The sequence below is a fragment of the Aotus nancymaae genome, unplaced genomic scaffold (genome assembly GCF_030222135.1).
Source record: "Aotus nancymaae isolate 86718 unplaced genomic scaffold, 86718_ANA_hifiasm-v0.15.2.pri h1tg000029l, whole genome shotgun sequence".
Lineage (NCBI taxonomy): Eukaryota > Metazoa > Chordata > Mammalia > Primates > Aotidae > Aotus > Aotus nancymaae.
In genome coordinates this window covers 38,818,318-38,839,170 of record NW_026988442.1, presented here as the reverse complement: position 1 = coordinate 38,839,170, position 20,853 = coordinate 38,818,318, and the positions used below count along the sequence as shown (strand labels likewise).

At 35.5% G+C, this 20,853-nt stretch overlaps 1 protein-coding gene and 1 non-coding gene across 7 annotated transcripts in view; one reads left to right on the top strand and one right to left on the bottom strand.

Annotated features, from left to right (window-relative positions):
* The first annotated feature begins 8,926 nt into the window (after positions 1–8,926).
* Positions 8,927–8,988, top strand: LOC135277104 (U7 small nuclear RNA). The gene has a single exon (XR_010344705.1). It is a non-coding gene; the product is annotated as a U7 small nuclear RNA (small nuclear RNA).
* Positions 8,989–14,094: 5,106 nt separating this feature from the next.
* Positions 14,095–20,853, bottom strand: part of PHACTR3 (phosphatase and actin regulator 3) — a 281,105-nt gene continuing 274,346 nt past the window's right edge. For all 6 annotated transcript variants that reach the window (XM_064382564.1, XM_064382563.1, XM_064382567.1 and 3 more), the window contains 3 exons: positions 20,617–20,757; positions 16,510–16,586; positions 14,095–14,686 (listed from right to left, as the gene is read on the bottom strand). In XM_064382564.1, coding sequence (XP_064238634.1) covers positions 14,671–14,686; positions 16,510–16,586; positions 20,617–20,757 — 234 coding nt within the window. In that variant the 3' untranslated portion in view covers positions 14,095–14,670. The remainder of the gene's footprint in view (positions 14,687–16,509; positions 16,587–20,616; positions 20,758–20,853) is intronic.

The following is a 20,853-nucleotide window of genomic DNA, read 5'->3' as shown; positions in this document are numbered from 1 at the left end:
CTCTTCTAAAGTCCTGTCATTACAAGTAGTTGTGTCCCTCTAAATCTCAATTTCCAACATTCTTATCACCCTAGCTTGTCTTGCCAGCTTGCTTTGTATAGTAGTCTCAGGCCATTTATGCTTTTTCTCTATGCCTGTTACCTTCTTGTCTGTCCTTCCTTCCTTACCCATTCTAGATGTGATAGTTAAAAATAATACTCTCTTGCCCTTTCTCCTCCTGTCAGCTTTATCCACTAATTCTTAGCTCTCACCCTACCAACTGAACAGTACAGGAGAAAATAATACAATCAGGCTTTAAATTTATGGCCATGTACTTCAAATGGGAACTCAACATTGCTCAACAATCCTTACCCTGCTCTGTTTAATTGGCTGTACCATATTTACAGAATATTATTGCATATAAATACCTCTTTCCTTAATTCTTTATCTTTGAGCTGATTAGCTGACCTTATAATTTTCTCATCTTCACCCTAAAATCTAACATGTTTCCTTCATCAATACCAGCATTTTCTGATATCTCTTTCAGTCCAATAGCAGATTTGTTTATTTACGAACAATCACCTTATTAGTGCTTTAAATCTCATGATCTTTGATTTTCCTCTCCTGATTTTTATAGTCCATTTTAATTAGATAACTAAATAAATAAGACCCTCCATTGACATCAAGTTCTCCTGAAACCACTGCTGTATCCATGTAATTCTCTATTCACTTTTATAGTGAACATAGCAGAATACTCTTCTCAGGTTACTATCTCAACCTCTTTGCTCCTTTCTTCAATGTAGCTCTGCCCCTACTATTTCATCAAAACTACTTTTATCAAAATCAACAGTCATTTATGTTGCTAAATCTAATCTCTTTTTACTTAGCCTCTCAGTGGCATTTCACATTTAAAACCCTCAGCTGGCATGTATTTGCTACTCTTCTGTGTCTTTTCCCTTGCTTCCTTCTTACTATTTAATGTGGGGTTCATTCCTAGTCTCTTTCTTTTCCTTAGTCAGTACTTAAGTAATTTCATCTAGTCCCTTATAATAACTGTTTTGATGATCTCAAATTTATAAAAGTTCTGACCTTTACTTTGGACATCAGAACATTATAAATACTGCTTTATTGAGACTTCTAAAAAGAATCTCAACTCTCAAAACAACTTGATTTGTCTCCCTTGCCATTTTTTCTCTTCATCAAAGAAAAAATAAACTTTGTTTTCCTGTCTTAATAAAGTTATTTTTTAATTTTAATTTTTTATACTTTAAGTTCTGGGATACATGTGCAGAACGTGTAGGTTACATAGATATACATGTGCCATGGTAGTTTGCTGTACCTATCAACCAATCATTGACATTAGGTATTTCTCCTAATGCTATCCCTCCCCAACCCCACCCACAGGCAGGCCCTGGTTTGTGATGTTCCCCTCCCTTTGTCCATGTGTTCTCATTGTTCATTTCTCACTTAAGAGTGAGAACATGTGGTGTTTGGTTTTCTGTTCCTGTGTTAGTTTGCTGAGAATGATAGTTTCCAGTTTCATCCATGTCCCTGCAAAGGAAATGAACTCATCCTTTTTTATGGCTGCATAGTATTCCATGGTGTATATGTGCCACATTTTCTTTATCCGGTCTATCACTGATGGGCATTTGGGTTGGTTCCAATTCTTTGCTATTGTGAACAGTGCTGTAATAAACATACATGTGCATGTGTTTTTATGGTAGAATGATTTATAATCCTTTGGATATATACCCAGTAATGGAATTGCTGGGTCAAATGGTATTTCTATTTCTAAATCCTTGCGGAGTCACCACAGTGTCTCCCACAATGGTTGAACTAATTTACACTCCCACCAACAGCGTAAAAGTGTTCCTATTTCTCCACATCCTCTCTAGCATCTCTTGTTTCCTGACTTTTTAATGATGGCCATTCTAACTGGTGTGAGATGGTCTTGTCTGTCCTTCCTTCCTTACCCATTCTAGATGTGATAGTTAAAAATAATACTCTCTTGCCCTTTCTCCTCCTGTCAACTTTATCATTGTGGTTTTGATTTGCATTTCTCTAATGACCAGTGATGATGAGCTTTTTTTCATGTTTGTTGGCTGCATAAATGTCTTCTTTTGAGAAGTGTCTGTTCATATCTTTTGCCCACTTTTTGATGAGGTTTTTTCTTGTAAATTTAAGTTATTTGTAGATTCCGGATATTAGCCATTTGTCAGATGGATAGATTGCAAAAATTTTCTCCCATTCTGTAGGTTGCCTGTTCACTCTGATGATAGTTTCTTTTGCTGTGCAGAAACTCTTTAGTTTTATTAGGTCCCATTTGTATATTTTGCCTTCTTTTGCCATTGCTTTTGGTGTTTTAGTCATGAAGTCTTTGCCCATGCCTATGTCCTGTATGGCATTGCCTAAGTTTTCTCCCAGGGTTTTTATGGTTTTAGGTCTTATGTTTAAGTCTTTAATCCATTTGAGTTAATATTTGTGTAAGGATAGAGTTATTTTTATCTACTCAACTATTTAAGCCAAAACCTAATGGTAATTTCTTATTTCTTTTTCTTTTAGCCAAACAGTAAATTGATCAACAATTCCTTAATTTCTCACATAGACATTTCCAACAGCCTCTTAAATGGCTTTTCAGCATTTATACTTTCCTTTCCACACTTTTTTCACTTAGCAGCCAACATTGTCTTGCTAAAGCATAAATCATACCATGTTACTCCCTTACCTAAAACTCTCCAGTGACACACACTCTTAACCAGTGGGTCAAGGGAGAATTCATAAAAGAAGTTGGAAAATACTTTGACAAATGAAAATGCAACATACCTAAACGTGATCTGTTGAAAGCAGTCGGAGGGATCTTTATAGCTGTAAGCACCTACATTAAACGGGAAGAAAAGTATCAAATCAATAACCTTACTTCATACCTTAAATAACTAGAAGAGTAAATTTAAAGCTGTCAGAATCAAAATAACGAAGACTAGATCAGAGATAAACAGAATAGAAAAGCACAGAAAACCAATTAAAAAAATCAATAAAAACAAAATTTGGTCCTCTGAAAAGATCAAGAAAACAAACCATTAGCAGACTGCCTAAGATAAACAGAAGACTCAAATTAATATGAGAAATGAAAGTTGGGGACATGACTACTAAACTTTCAGAAATAGAAAGGATTCTAGGAGAATACTATGAATAATTATATGCCAACAAATTAGTTAACCTAGATGTCATTGATAAATTCCTAAAGCACAAGCTACCAACAAAGACTCAAGAAGAAATAAAAAATATAAAACAGACCTATAACATGTAAAGAGGTTGAATTTTGTAATTGGACACCTCCCAACGTAGAATTCTATCATTTAAAGAGTAACAGTTCTTTTTTAATATAATTTTTCACATTAGTTTTTTTTTTTTTTGAGAGACAGAGTCTTACTCTGTCACCCAAACTGTATGATCTTAGCTCACTGTAACCTCAAACAACTGGGCTCAAGTGATCTTCCTGCCTCAGCCTCCTGATTAAGCTAGGACTCTAGGCATGTGCCACTGTGCTCAGCTACTTAATATTTTGTAGAGAATGAGGTTCTTCTGTGTATTCCATGCTGGTCTTGAACTCCTGGCCTCAAGCAGTCCTCTTGACTTGGCTTCCCAAAGCACTGGAATTATAGGCATGAGTCACCATGCCCAGCCCAATCCTTCTTAAACTCTTCCAGAAAACAGAAGAGGCGAGAACATTCCAAACTCATTTATGAGGCCAGTATCACCTTAATACCAAATCAGACAATGGCATCATTACAGACTAATATTCTCTATGAATATCAATGCATAAACCCTCAACAAAAGAGCAAACCAAATCCAGCTGCACATTAAATGCATTCCATACCATGACCAAATGGATTTATCCCAGCCAAGCACAGGTGGCTCAATATATGAAAATGAATGTAATATACCATATCAATAGAATGAGAGAAGAAAAAGAAACATTATTTGAATTGATGCACAGGAAGCATTTGACAAAATCCAATACCCTTTTATGATAAGACTCAAAAAACTGGAAATAGAAGGGAAATTCCAAAACATGACAAAGAGTATTTATGAAAACCCTATAGCTTACATAATACTCAATGGGGAAAGACTAAAAGCTCCCCTGTCCTGCCAAGACCAGGAACAAAACAGGGATGCCTGCTTTCACCACTAATATTCAATATTGCACTAGAAGTTCTAGCTAGATCTATAAATTATGCAAGAAAAAGAAAAGATATCCAAGTAGGAATGGGAGAAATGAAACTATTTCTCCTCACAGATGATTTGATCTTACGTATAAGAAATCGTGCAGAATCAAGAAAATCATTAGAAGCTAATACAAATTCAGCAAAGTTGCAAGATTCAAGATCAACAGAAAAATCAGTTGTATTTACAACAGAAATTAACAATTCCAAAATGAAATTAAGAAAACAATTTCCTTTACAGTAGCATCAAAAAGATTAAAATTCTTATGAATAAATTTAACCAAGGATGTGTAAGACTAAAAACTACAAAACATTCTTGCAGTAAATTTAAAATGGCCTAAATAAATGGAAAGGTAGTCCATGGTCATGGAATGGAAGACTTGATGTGTTAAAATGGCAATACTCCCTGAAGTAGACTACAGATTTAATGCAATCCATATCAAAATCCTAACGGCCTTTTTACAGAAATGGAAAAGCTAACCCTAAAAATCATATGAAAATGGAAGAGACCCGCCATAACAACAACAAAAATGTTTAATGAATGAAGTTGGAGAACTCATGCTTCCCAAATTCAAAATTTATGACAAACCTATATTATCAAAATCATGTGGTACTAGCATAATGATAGACATATAGATCAATAGAATGGAACTTTGTGTCTATAAATAAATCCACTCGTCTATGGTCAACTGAGTTTCATCAAGGGTGTAAGACCATTCCATGGGGGAAAGAATCTTAAACACATTGTTTTGGGACAATTGGATAAACACATGCAATATGAGGATGGAAACTTACTTCACATCATATACAAAAATTAATGGATTAGAGACCTAAACGTAAGAGCTAAAACTATGAAACTCAGGGAAAAATGCAGGCGTTAATCTTTATGACCTTGGATCTGGTAGTGGATTTTTAGATATGATACAGATACAAGCAATGGAAGAAACATTAGATAAATTGGACCTCAGCACAGTTCAAAACTTTTGTGCATCAAAGCACACCCCCAAAAAGTGAAAAGACACCCTACAGAATGGGAGAAAATACTTGCAAATTATATCTTTGAGAGTCTAGTATCCAGAATATATAAAGAAGTGTTGCAACCAAACAACAAAAGAAAGTGCAAATAAAAATGGCCGAAGGACTTGAATAAGCATGTCTCCAGAGAAGACATACAAATGGCCAGTAAGCACATAGAAGGATATTCAGCATGATTAGTCATTAGAGAAATGTAAATTAATACCATAATGAAATGCCACTTTATACCCACTTGGATACTTAGAAAACAATAAATATTGGTGAGGATATGGAGAAATTGGAACTCTTGGACATTTCTGGGATGATGTAAAAGAATGCAGCCACAGTGGAAAACAGTTTGGTGGTTCCTCAAAAATTTAAATGTAAGAGTTACCATATGACCCAGCAAGTCTATTAGGTATATGCCGAAAAGAATTTGTATTAGTCTGCTTTTGTATTGCTATAAAGAAATACCTGGTACTATGTAATTTATACATAAAAGACATTTAATTGGCTTGTGGTTCTGCAGGCTTTATGGGAGGCATGGTGCTGACATTTGCTTACCTTTAAGGGAGGCCTCACAAAGCTTATAATCATGGGGGAAGATGAAGAGGAAGCAGACATGTCATATGGTGAAAGCAGGAGAAGAGAGAGGGTGGGAGAGAAAAAGGAGGTGCTGCCACACAGTTTTAAATGACCAGATCTCATGAGAACTCACTATTTTGAAGACAGCATCAAGCCATGAGGGATCAGCCCCTAGGACCCAAACACCTCCCACCAGGCCCTACCTTCCACATTGGAGATTATAATTCAACATGATTTGGTGGAAACAAATACTCAAACTACATCATTCTACCCCTGGTCCCTCTTAAATCTTATATCCTTCTCACATTGAAATATACAACCATGCCTTCCCAACAGTTCCCCAAAGTCTTAACTCATTCCAGCATTAACTCAAAAGTCCCAAGTTCAAAGTCTCATCTGAGACAAGGCAAATAAATCCTTCCACCCATGAGCCTGTAATATCAAAGGCAAGTTATTTACTTCCAAGATACAATGAGGGTATAGGCATTGGGTAAATATTCCCATTCCAAAAGGGAGAAGTCAGCCAAAAGAAAGAGCAACAGGCCCCATGCAGGTATAAAACACAACAAGGCAGTCATTAAATCTTAAAAGCTCTAAAATAACTCTTAACTCCATGTCCCAGTTATCATACATCTTCTGAAATCTAAGTGGAGGGTGCCAAGCCTCATTCACTCTTGCACTTTGTGCACTTAAAGGCTTAACACCACATGGAAACCCCTAAGGCTTATGGTGGCTTGTGCTTTCCAGAGTGGTGGCATAAGCAGTATCTGGGGCCCTTTAAGCTGAGGCTGGAGCTGGAGGCAGGGCTATAAGGAGCAGTGTCCTGAGGCTGCACAGGACAGTGGGCCCTGGGCCTGGCCCACAAACTGTTCTTCCCTCTGAGGCCTCTGGGCCCATGGTGGTAGGGGCTGCAATGAAAGTTATCTGCAATGCTTTCAAGGCCTTTTCCCTATTGTCTTGATAGTAGCACTTGGCTCTCTTTTAAGTTATGCCAGTTTCTCTAGTAGGTGGTTGCTCCACAGCCTGCTTGAATTCCTCTCCCAAAATAGCTTTTTCTTTCTTTGCCACACAGCCAGGCTACAAATTTTCAAAACTTTTACTCTCTGTTTCCTGTTTAAGTATAATTTCCAACTTTGAGTCATTTCTTTATTCCTGCATGAGAGAATAGGCTGTTAGAAGCAGCCACGCCACTTGTTGAACACTTTGCTGTTTAGAAATTTCTTCCACCAGATACTTTAGGTCATCATTCTCAAGCTCAAACTTCCACAGATCCCTAGGGCATGAACAGAATGCATCCAAGTTCTTTGCTCTGGCATAAAATGTGTGACCTTTGCTCAAGATCCTTGTAGGTTCTTTATTTCCATCTGAGACCTCTTCAACCTAGACTTCATTGTCCATATCACTATCAGTGTTGTGGTCACAACCACTTAACCAATCTCTGAGAAGTTGCAAGCTTTCCCTTACCTTTTCTTTTTCTGAGCCCTCCTCATTATTCTCATTTCTGTCTGTTAACCGGTTCCAAACCTGCTTCCACATTTTCAGATACCTTTATAGAAATGCCCCACTCCTCAGTACCAACTTTCTGTATTAGTGCTTACTTACATTGATATAAAGAAATATCTGAGACTAGGTAATTTATAAATAAAAGAGATTTAATTGGCTCACAGTTCTGCAGGCTTTACGGGAAGCATGGTGCTGGCATCTGCTTGGTTTCTAGGGAGGCCTCAGGAAGCTTACAATTGTGACAGAAGGTAAAGAGGAAGCAGGCAAGTCACATGGCAGAAACAGGAGCAAGCAAGACAGTGAATTGTAGGGGCAGGTGTCACAGAGTTTTAAATGACCAGATCATCTGAGAACTCACTATTATGAAGATAGCACCAAGCCATGAGGAATCCACTCCTATGACTCAGACAACTCCCACCAGCTCCCACTTCCAGGATTGGGTATTACAATTCAATGTGAGATTTGGGCAGGGTCAAATATCCAAAATATATCAGAATTGAAAACAGATTGAACAAACACTTGGATGAGAATGTTCACAGCAATACCATTCACAATAGTCAAAAGGTGGAAACAACCCAAATGGCTGTCAACTGATGATGAGTAAACAAAATGTGGCATATGTCCATATGGTGGAATATAATTCAGCTATAAAAGGAAAGGAGTATTCATGCTATAATGTAGATGAGCCTCAACAACATTCTAAGTGAAAGAACGAGACACAAAAGGTCATATATTTTAGGATTTCATTTATATGAAATGACCAGAATAGGTAAATCCACAGGGACAAAAAGCAGAATAGTGGTTGCCAGGGGATGGGAGAAAGGAAGAATGGGGAGTGACTGATTAAAAGTTATGTTGTGATGAACTGTTTTGGAACTAGATAGAGGTGAGGTGGTAGTTACATAACATTGTGAACGTACTAAATGCCACAGAATTATACTACTTTAGATGCCTTATTAATCTGTATTTCATCTGAATTACTAAAAATTATTAAAACCTAGCCTTTATATTATGGCTTGGAAGGCCCCACATGAGCAAACCTCTGCCTCTCTTTACCTTATTTTGTACTCCTTTCCCCCTTGTTGCGTATGTCTCAAGCATTACTTGAGCAATCATATTTTTTTCTGAATCTTTGGTTTTGAGATTCCATTTTCCTGGGAACTCTTGCTGTTCTTCAAGTCTCCATTTAAGTGGTAATTCTTTAGAGAGCACTTCCCTCACCATCCAATTAATGTTACTGTTTCTGTCTACCCTGTAGCAGTTTTTATTATCTGAAATTTCTTTATTTCTGCCTCCCCTCCACAAACTCCAGTCCTGTAAATTCTGTGGGGGTAGGAATTTTATATGTCTTATTCATCACAATTTACAGAACCTAAAAGTGTGTCTGAAAATGTAGGCTTACAACAATGTAATGAACAAACTAATGAATATGGCAGTTCTAGGTAGGAATTTACTAAGTTCAAAGAGAACTAATGTGTCTCCTAAAATTTTCAAGTCCTATATGGTGTCAGCATTTTCATTGTAATTGATAAGGAAGTATTAACCAGCCATTTGAATATCTTTATATGATATGCACTATGCTCAGGTCTAGATACAGAAATGAATATAAATGAACCCTTCCATGGTGTTACAGCTCTTTAAGAATATGTCTAGTAGGTTTTTCAGTTTTCACCAGAACGCCCACCTCAAAACAGAGATGAACTCCCTACTTATGTGCTTTAAAAATGAGGATATATATGGTTTTAAAGTCATGCAGAATCATACAGATTTCCATTTCATTGAACCCTTGGAGCAATTGTGTAGGCAAATCAAATATACATAGACTTCTTTGTTAAAAGAATGTATTTGTAATGGTTAGCTTTCATTTTTCTATTTAAAATAAATGGCCATGAAAATATCCTGAGTTAACATCTACAGGAGAACAACATTTTATTTAGGGATACAGATGTGTTGAGTGAGAGCAATATGTTGTACCATCTTGAACTTTAGATAATATACTTTTAGCTTATGCTGTGATAGCAACAAGTTTAAAAGGAACTTGGAAGAATAGAAGTCACACTAATGAAACACTTGCCTTTAATAATACTGATGAAGCTTGATTGTTTACCTAATTTGATGTACATTTTGTACAAGTCAGATGCAGAGACAATTGGATTTATAATGAGTGTTGAAATTTGGAATAGATTTGAAGTTAAAAGATTTTAACCTTGTTTAAAAACATAATTTAGCTGTTTGACTTCTATGTAACTTATTTCTAAGATGTTCTTATATGTTTAAATTTTTTAAGTTCAGAGCAGGATCCAGCAAAGTTTGTCCTGAAAGGCTATACAGTAAATGTTTTAGGCTTTGTGGGCCAGAAGGCAAATTTCAGAATATCATGTCAGTCCATTTTATAATCATTTTAATTGTAACTATTTAAATATATAAAAATCATTCTTAGCTTACTGGCCACTAACAAAAAGGGGCTGGGGACTGGCTAGATTTGGTCTGTGGGCTGTAGTTTATAGACTTCAAGTTCAGAAAGGAAATCTTATAGATCAGAACTCTGTTCTTTATTATAACATTTTTCCTTAGTTTATCTTACTGTTTCACAGAAATATTTAAATCAATTTTGCATAGCAGAGGCTGAGTATATTAATTAATATAAAGCTAAAATTCTTGATCTATTTTAAACATATTAAAAGTAAATGATCATTGTAGCTATTGACTTAAATTTCTTACCTGGATTGTAATCTAACACCCTGGTTTACCATGTGTCCTCAACCAAATAGAGCTTGTAAGGTGGTAACTGTCCAGAAGTACACATGGAAAAGGACATGGAAGAGAAGAAATTTTACATTAGTATAGCGAGGCAGAAACCTAACTACTAAACTCTACAGCCATTACTATAGTGATCTTATTGCCACCAAATTGTAGTATTATGGATAGCCAACACAAACTTAAAAGGCCAGCATATCTTTTAAATGAATAATGGATGGAGTAGTCTTCATGTAGCATTTAATTCCATATGAAATTTGTATTTTATAGTGACAAATTTTGCCAACTCTGAGCTCAGTGCCTAGTGTGGAGCTTCACAGTTGCTAGAGTTAGTTCTTTAGCCATTCTGTCATCATCACCTATTTAACTAACAGTTAAACCAGATACAGTTAGTGTATAAGTTTCTTATCTACTTAAAACTTAGGTAAGTATGGAAGGAATCATATATGCTATGAATAAATAAGTTGAATTTTGAGCAAAGTAACATACCAGCAAATAATATCAACAAACAAATGTAACTTGGAATGTAAAAACTGAAGCAAGATGATAGGTGGTTCCAGAGATTGTGTTTTCTGCCACATCAGGTGTCACCATTATAATTATTAAGAAGCAGGCTAGCTGGAAAGCAGGGAATGGACTAGTGGTGTAGACCAGTCTTTTAGGGAACACACCTGAATTGTAGTAATATATTCAGTGTACGTATTTTTGAGAAGGGATAATAAACTGCATTTAGAAGGGAATACACATATATAACATGTTTGTAACTTGAAACATTAAATTGTTGCCATATATACCATATATCCAGATTTCTTCCTTCCCATTGCTTATTATCAAGAAAATTGAATTTTTGGAATTTCTCCATTTATAGTTGAGATTAGAAACTTTGAAAAGGATTTTTAAAAAATTTTTATTACTTTAAAAATAATTATCTGTTTTCATAGAACTATGAAACTGCTAACCGGTTCTTTCTCCATTGTTCATTCTAACATTTTTTGTTTGAATATAAACTAGTGGTATGTTCCTGGTATCATCACTATAAATAAATTTGCAGAGAAATAAGCAAATGGGATTTATAGGAATCTACTTTTTGAAAATATTTTTCATATATTCAGTTTCATATGTTCATTTGCTTATGAATATCTTCTGAGATGTTTTCATATGAAAAATGGAGAAAAAGGTCTCTGAAAAAAACTAGGCCAATTGGTATTGGAAGCATATAATAATAGTAGTTTTAATAGTACAGCTAGGATTTTGCATTTCTGACCTTGAATTTGTTGTTGAAGAATTAGAGATACATAGCTAAAAACAAACTTTGCATTTACTTCCAATGTATAATAAAACTTAGCCCTGTAATTACCATATCTTTCCACAAGGTGGATGTCTTGATGTTAGATTCTTCCCCCACAATCCCCTGCCATTTCAATTGTCAAAAAATTACTTAGGTGATGTGATTTCAAAGTCTCTTTAAATTTATTTTTACTTTTATATTTTTTTGAGACAGGGTCTTGCTCTGTTAGGTTGGAATGCAGTGCAATCACAGCTCACTACAGCCTTAACCTCCTGGGCTCAGGCGATCCTGCCACCTCAGCCTCCCTAGTAGCTGGGACTACCAGTGCATACTACCACATCTAGCTAATTTTTTGTCTGTTTTGTAGAGAAGGGTTTCGCTATGTTGCCCAGGCTGGTCTTGAACTCCTGGACTCAAGTTATCCACTCACCTCGGTCTCCCAAAGTGCTAGGATTACAGGCCTGAGCCACCATGACCAGCCCTCTTTAAATTCTTTTAGATATACTTTTTACAAAGTCATATAATGTAGTATTTCCTCTATTACATTAGCTTAAAAAAGTTAATGGATGTGTCTAGAAAATAATTTCCTCTCACAAAATTACCAAGAAGCTTGTAAAAATGTTTTGAACTCCTTAAAAACAGAACTTATGATTTAAATATTCATGGTTGCTTTAATATTTTTTTCCGAAAATAGCAAATGATTGTAAATTTATTGTATAAAAACTTCATTATTGAATACTAGTAATGAAGAATTCTGATAATTCATATATAGTTGGTTATTTAATAAGACATGGTTTTTTTAAATCTGTAGGCTAAGTATATAAACTTTCTCTTCAATTATAAACATATGCAAATGCATGTACATATACATATATATCATCAGTGCCATATGATTTGTGAATTGCTTTTTAATTTTGTTCCTCCAACTAACTTGATAGTTGAGATGTGATGTGGGTGGAGAGTAAATATACTTGATTCACACTTTTAGTTTATCTCTTAACCCTTATAATATCTGATAAAAACATGAAATACGTAAGTACAGTTTAGAGTAATAGTTTGTGCATAATAAAAACACAATGGTAGAAGTTAGATACTATTGCCACACATTTAGATTAAAAGGAAAATGTCTGCTGGTTTTAGGATATCTTAGAACCTTTGAGTCTGAACCAGTCCAAACCCTCCTTTGGTTATCCTGCACTTTTACTTTTTTAGTTTTATTATCCACTAGTTATGGGACTTGGGCAAAAAACTAATTATGTGCCCCATTTAACCAGGTCATTGTTAACCATACGTGTTGCCTGTTTCTTTTGTAAGCAGTACTGATCTTTTGTACTTTGGGAGCCAGGGTGATTTCTAAACAGTAGCACCTTTTCCCTTTCTTTGTTTCATAGTAAGTATATTAATATTTCTATGTGAGGGAAATTGAAATCTTAGTTTTACATAATTTGGGCTCCCATTAATATTTTAAATTGAATATAAAATAGGAGCTTGTAATATATAGCTTAAAATAGAAAGGTAAAGTTTTTGGTAATTGGTTGGCTACAAATAATGGGTTATGAATAACAGAAAATATATAATGTATGTATATACATATTTTAAATCATTTAAATTTAACTGACTTCTTCTAATTTAAAAGGATTTAGATACATTTCACAGACAAATTGAGACTCAGTGAAGTCAACTGATTCACAGACGTTACAGAGCAACTAAGAGGCAGAGCTGGAATTTTTCTACCATAACAGTAATTTATTTTTTTAAAAAAAACCTATAATTCAACTAATATAGTGTATTTTGCTAGTCTCTAGGACAGATCATAAGTCACTTTGGACAAAGTGCTACTACCATAAAGACTAAGCAGTTTCTCAGGGCATCTGACCCAGTAGCAATCTTGTAGTAGAGAAGGAAAGATGGTGGAAAACAGTGAGGTAGCATATGTGGTAAGAAGTCATAGCGGACACTCAGTTGCTTCAGGTGCTACCTGGCAGCCATACCAGTAGCTAACATTTATTGGATTCCCAGAATGTCCTGAGCACTGTGCCAGCACTTTAGCTTCTTTATCTTATTTAGATAATACAGCAATGTTGTGTGAGAGAGATATGATTATCCTGTAGAGAAAATAAGTTGCTGAAGTAGCACAGAGCTTGGATTTGTGCACAAGTTCTGCAAACTCTGAAAGTCATGTTCCAAGTTACTGTGCTTCCTGCCATGCCTCACCAGTGTACCAGGAGGGAAGGAGGGAAGGCTCATCTCTGTAAGGACACTTATTTGAAAACCAATTAAAAATATTTTTCAGGGAACATTTATTGTTATTTAGCTTGTTTCCCCCTTTGTGCCAAGATTTGCACCTTTGTGCTGGGGTAAATTTCCTTTCTTTATAGTCTCTACTTCATCTAAAACTTTGTCTCTTTTAACAATGTTTTTAACAATGTTTGCAGAGGCGAGCTTAAAAATACTCTTAAAGGGGGCATACTTTTCGTTCTGATAGAATTTTTCAACAAATTATTGCTTATTTCTTAGTTAAATGCACTCTTCAATACTCACTGATACAGACATTTAACTTGAAAAAGATAATTTGATTTTCTAAGGCACAAACCACATACATAAAATTTACAAAGCACGTAGAAAGCTGGAATTCTCATTCATGTGTCTGGATTCTGATAGTTCAAAAGTAAAAACTGACTTGTTTCACAGATCCCTGTTCTAAAGTACCACTCATCCCAACCCCAAGAAAATGTAAAGCCTGGGTTAATTTCCTGCAATAAGTAGTCATTTAATTAAAGAACAAAATTAACAGGAATCAAAATGTTGCAGCTGTATATTTTGTTAGACATTATATAAAAAAGGAAAAGTATAATACAGGAAATCATTTTGTATAACATGAAATTAAAGAGTTTTCAAATTAATTGTGATCAGGATAAAAATGTCTTTTGAACATAATACTGAATGACACTGTCACATGTCCCTCATGTCAGAGGCCTGGGAGTGGTGAGCCTGCACATGCACGTTGCCCGTCCTCCATTACACTGCAGAACTGTAAAACAAGGTTGAAAGGCAAACAACAGTTTTCTTCTGATAGAGTTATGTTGGGTCTTAACTGACCCCAACAGTTCACACTCCTCAGACACCAAAGAAGGAAGGAAGTGTGTCCTCTGGTTACTCCTCTTGCAGGTGAGTGTGGCCAAGATTGCACCTGTGTGTGTGATCCTGCTCTTCTCACAAACACAGCAGGTAGTCTTGAGCTGAACTTCAGGAAAGTTCCCTGATGAATGTTCAGTGTTGGTATCAAAAAATTAAACACAAATTCTTCTCAGAAGAAAATCTCTATGGCCTATGGAATCTAGAGATTATAAAAAAGACAAAGAAATTAAGGTTATATATTTCTAACAGTTAAAATAGCCAAAAACCTCCTACAAATAAATTAGCTGCTATTAAAAAGCTTCTCAGAAGAAGTCCCATATGTAAAACTTGAGGATGGAGCTACTTTGGTTAAAATAGGGTAGAGTCTCAGAGGGTGCCCACTCTTAGGCCCCATTATACCCCAAAACATATTCTTAGGACTACCTAGAACTTAGTTTGAAAACTGTTGGTTAAGTACACAGAAAGGCCAGGGCTTTGCTAAATCAGTAGAAATAATGAATTTGTTAATATATTATTGGAAATTATAGTAGAGTTATGGCTTTTTGTAGAGTAATATATTCATAATTTTAATACATGTAAGAAAATCTCATAACTAAAAATACTCTTCTGACTCAAATTGATATGAAGTGCTAAAATGTATAAAGATCTTATAATTATGTTCAAGTATTAAAGTCATTCTTTAAAATTTTGTCACTTAAGAAAGCTATCAACTTAGGACAGAAGATAATCATCTTTAGTAAACATTTATTTTAATAATGTATAATGGGAAAATGTATGAAATTGAAATTACAATATATAGAATATGTAGTCATATTGTTTAAGACAGAATAAACATTAAAAGTAATTGTGCATGATTTACATTCATATGACCCATTCAAAACAAAATAAAATTGCCTATTCCTCCCCAAAAGTATGTTAGTCATGAGAGGGAACCTTAAAAAACAATTTGCATATTTCTCCTATTCATCCAACTTTCCCTTCCTCCTTGATATATTCACCCTAAAACCATTGGTTAAGATGGAATTCCATTGTACTTAGTTTCTGTTCTATAGCCATATTAAGCTTACAGAGTAAATATTTCTAATAACAATTGTAATGGCCACTTTGTAACAAACAGAAAACTATTATTTTGGTTTAAGGCAGTATCTGTATGCATGATTTCCTTTCTCTTTGTATGTGGGCCTTGAGCATGTTCAGATAAAAGGAGAGAGGACAAAGCAACTGCTACAGTTGAAAGCTTGTTGTGCCAGAGTCACCCGCTTTAGAACCAGAGATGTTTGAGAACTTCACATAATTACTACTGGTCATGGCCATGGAAAAGAAGTGGGGGAAATACTGAAAGAATATGCAGTTCAGTAAGTCAAGAGCTAAATCTTTTCCCAACTTTGTTATCACCAAGAAGCCAAGTGTCATCCCTTGCATATGGTAGCATAGACAGAGAATATATTCATCTTAATGGGAAAAGTCTTGATTATGGAAGAATCAGCCAATATATTCCCAATAGAATATAAACTCCATGACGATGGGAGCCTCCTTTATCATATTCACTATTGCATTCTCGGCATATACTCAAATATTTGCTGAGGAAACAAATACTCAGCTTTAGGAGAACATTGTGTTAAAGATGTGACTAATAATTTAAGATAAGAGAAAGTAAATGTGAAGGTGGGGAGTGACTAATTTCACAGCAATCGATAGGTAGGTGAGTTCTAAAAGTTGGAGGAATTCTGAATATTAGAGGGGAATTAAATACATAGAAAAATTACTTTCATTGCCTTGAGGCTTATTTTGTTAAATATGCATTAACTGCTTAAATAAACCACTACTGTTACCATACATACCACTTTTCACCAAGTCCTGTAAGAAGTAATGGGAACTGGCAGCATTTTTAGTTGAGGTACATTCTGTTTGTTCAATACAGTTCTTTGGAGAAATGCTGAATTTGTTTAGCTGGATACATACTTTCTGGGGTGTGTGTTTCAAAAATATTGTAAGTACCATGAAATTCATACAGAATCTGACCTTGTCAAGTGCTTGCTTGATGCATGTACCTCCATTTCATTACTTTTGTACTCATTTAATTCTTTACGAATTGCTGCCTAAAATGTAAAAACAAGACATTGCTTTTCAGGATATTACAAAATCAACAGGAAAATAGCATAATGTTTACAAATTAACCATTCCTAATACTTGACTCTATTATTATGTAATATACAGGAAAAAAAAAACTTTTGGTTCAGCACTAAGACTACCGTACTCATTTTTATAGTCATACCAAGCTAGTATGTAGCTAATATTCTGGAAGTCTCTGTAAAAAATTTTATTGATACATAATATTTGTACATATATACAGAGTACATGTGATATTTTGTTATGTGCATAGACTGTGATGATCAAGTATTCAGGATGTCCATCACCTCAAGTATTTATCATTTCTATGTGTTGGGAACATTTCAAGTCCTCTCTTCTAGCTGTTTTGGATTATACACAACATTGTTGTTAACTACAGTCACCCTACTCTGCTATAGAACATTAGAACTTATTCCTTCTATCTAACTGTATGTTACTACCCATTAACGAACCTCTCTTTCTCTCCCCAAACCCTGCCACCCTTCCCAGCCTTTGGTATCTATCATTCTACTGTCTACGTCCATGACATCAACTTTTTTTTATCCCACATGAATGAAAATGTGATATTTATTTTTCTGTGCCTGGCTTATTTCATTTAACATGCTAACATCCAGTTCCATACGTTGTCAAAAATGACTTTTCTTAAGGTGGACTATTTCATTTCGTGTGTGTATATACACATATGTTTACACATGTGTGTATATATACACACATGTTTACATATATGTGTGTGTATATATATATATACACACACACACTACATTTTCTTCATCTATTGGATACTTAGATTATTTAGTATCTTGGCTGTTGTTAATAATGCTGCAGTGAACAGGGGAATGCAGATGTCTGTTCAATGTAGTGATTTGATTTCCTTTGGATATATACCCAGACGGGGCATTTTTGGATCATATAGTTTTTTAAAATATTTGGAGGAGTCTCCATACTGTTTTCCATGATAGCTGCATTAATTTACCATGATAGCTGCATTAATTTACCATGATAGCTGCATTAATTTACATTCCCATCAACAGTATATAAAAGTTGACTTTTCTCTTAATCCTTTCCAGCATGGTTTTATCTTTCTAATAATAACTATTCTAACTGGAATAAGATGATATCTCACTGTGGTTTTGATTTGCATTTCCCTATTGATTAATGATGTTGAGCATTTTTCAAATACCTGTTAGTGATTTATATGTCTTCTTTTGAGAAATGTCTGTTCATGTCCTTTGTCCACTTTCTTTTTTTTTTTTTTTTTTCTTTTTGAGACAGAGTTTCGCTCTTGTTACCCAGGCTGGAGTGCAATGTCACAATCTTGGCTCACTGCAACCTCCGCCTCCCGGGTTCAGGCAATTCTCCTGCCTCAGCCTCCTGAGTAGCTGGGATTACAGGCACGCGCCACCATGCCCAGCTAATTTTTTGTATTTTTAGTAGAGACGGGGTTTCACCATGTTGACCGGGATGGTCTCGATCTCTTGACCTCGTGATCCACCCGCCTCGGCCTCCCAAAGTGCTGGGATTACAGGCCTTTGTCCACTTTCTAATGGGTTTTGTTTATTTACTCGAGTTCCTTGTATGTTCTGGATATTAGTCCCTTGTTGGATGAATAGTCTGTAGATATTAATATTTTGTCCTATTCCCTGTTGTCTCTCTACTCTGATTTTGTTGTTGTTGTTGTGTAGAAGCTTTATAGTTTAATATAGTCTCATTTGTTTTTGTTGTTATCTTCTGAGGTCTTAGCCATAAAATGTTTGCCTAGACCAATGTCCTAGAGCGTTTCTTCTCTGTTTACTTTTAGTGGTTTTATAGTTTTGGGTCTTACATTTGTCTTTATTCTTCAAGTTGATTTTTGTATATGGTAAGAAATAGGAGTCCAGTTTCATTCTTTTGCCATATGGATATCCAATTTTCCCAGCATCATTTATTGAAGCATGTCCTTCCCCCAGTTTATTTTCTTGGCACCTTTGTCAAAAATCAGTTGGCTGTGAATATGTGAATTTTTTTTCTGGGTCTCCTATTCTGTTCCATTGGTCTATGTGTCTTTTATGCCAATACTATGCTGGTAGTATAGCCTTATATTTTAAAGTTAGTGTGATGCCTTCAACTTTGTTCTTTTTGCTAAGGATTGGTTTGGCTATTCAAGTTCTTTTTTGGTTTCACGTGAATTTTAGGATTGCTTTTTCTATTTCTGTGAAAAATGATACTGGTATTTTGATAGGGATTTCACTGGATCTGTAGATTGCTTTGGGCAGTATGGTCATTTTAGTGGTATTAGTTCTTTCTATCCATAAGCATGAGATATCTTTCTTTGTGGTCTCTTCGATTTCTTTCATCATTGTTTTGTAGTTTTCCTTGCAGAAGTCTTTCACCTCCTTGGTTAAATCCATTTCCAGGATTTTTGGTACCTATTTTAAATAAGATTGCCTACTTGATTTCTTTCTTAGTTTATAGAAATGCTACTAATTTTTATATGGTTTTGTATCCTACAACTTTAGTGAATTTATCAGATCTAAGTTTTTTTGGTGGAGTCTTTAGGTTTCTCTAGGAATACTATCGAATTGTCTGTAAAGAGGGATAACTTGACTTCCTCTTTTCCAGTTTGGATGCCTTTTCTTTCTGTTGCTCGATTGCTCTGGCTAGGACTAGTATTATGTACATCTTTCATGAATTCATTTGCTGGACTGTAGTGGGAAGACAACCCTCCCCCAACTCCACCCACTCCATAACTAAACAGACCAAGCACATGGTTAGGGTATTAATGAAACAGGAACACCAAGATAATGAGTAAACTTCAGCTTCTGGTGAACTTGGAGTTTTTTAATCAGAGATAATCTAGAAAGAAGGCATTCTGACTTCAGCATACATTAATATTTTTACTTCCCCGGGCCCACTTGATCATGTACTTCTTTCTCAGATGATAAACACTCGAGGCACCTGATGAGACTAAAACATCAAACATAGCCTGTAGGACAAGGAAAGTCTTTAGGGATATATTATTCTCATGCATTCAAACAAACACATCTGCAGACTACCAAAGATACTTTTCTTCTCCCCTTATCATTGTGATCCTCTTGAGTACATCACTCACAAATAACCAGGCAAGTTATTCCAACATGTTTGCATTTCTTCAAGTTGATGCAATATCTATGTATATTTATAAGCTCGTATACTCAGCATATAAAGAGTGAAGAACAATTAGCTAATTCCTTGGCTGAGTGTATAATTTTTCTCTTCCTAAAGGCTTTACGGCTTCTGAAAATCACTAGAAGTAAGAAGGTGTGACAGACCCTATAGACACTCTTGGGCTTAAATCTTGCCAATCAGTACTGTTTGTTTGATCACAGACAAGAACTTACCCTCTCTGTGCTCAGCAAATGTCATACCTTCTATTTTAGTGCAGAGCCTCTATGACCTACTGCCTCCTTGTGTTCTTCCTGCCTCTCTAACGGTTCAGTTCAGACTCATCAGGAGGTTCTCAGAGATATCTCTAACTGTGCAAGTCCAGGAGAGAGTCTAGAACCTCTTCTATACTGTAGAGGCTTTCCTTGAATACCTCTTTGTCCCCCACTGTAGCTCATTTTGTTTAAACTTGCCAGTTGATCTCTTTTATGACAGCTTTGCCCACCTTTGATTTATGCCTCATACCAAGGTTTCTCAATTTCCACAGTTTTGACATTTGGGACTAGATAATCCTCTGTTGAAGGGGCTGTCATGTGCATTTTGAGATGCTTAGCAGCATCCCTGGCCTCTGCCAGTAACACCCCCAATCAAAAATGTCTCTAGACATTGCCAAATGTCCCTAGTGGCAAAACTGTCTTCTAGCTGAGAGCCACTGCTCAATCTGACCCTGAATTATCTTTGTGAAACCAATATTGATTGCAGGTATACTCATTTAAATAGTTGAAGGCTCCCTTTGTCTAAGAATAAACTCCCTGGCATGACATATTTTGCCCTTACAATAACATGCAACAACCCCCACCAGCACAGACAGTTATGTACCTTATCTGCTGCTGACAGTCTTGTCCAGGGTTTGTCTGCCCTCCTGTCATAGTCCTGCGCTTTTGCTACTTCCACATAATCACTGAATCGTATCAGAATTTTTCTGTCTCTTAATTCATCAACGGTGGGTCTCTGATTAAGCTAAAATAAAAGATTATCATAGTTAACTATCACATGCCAAACTAGATTTTTTGAAGTACTCTGAACAAACAGCAGCTTTCTAAAAAACATAAAACT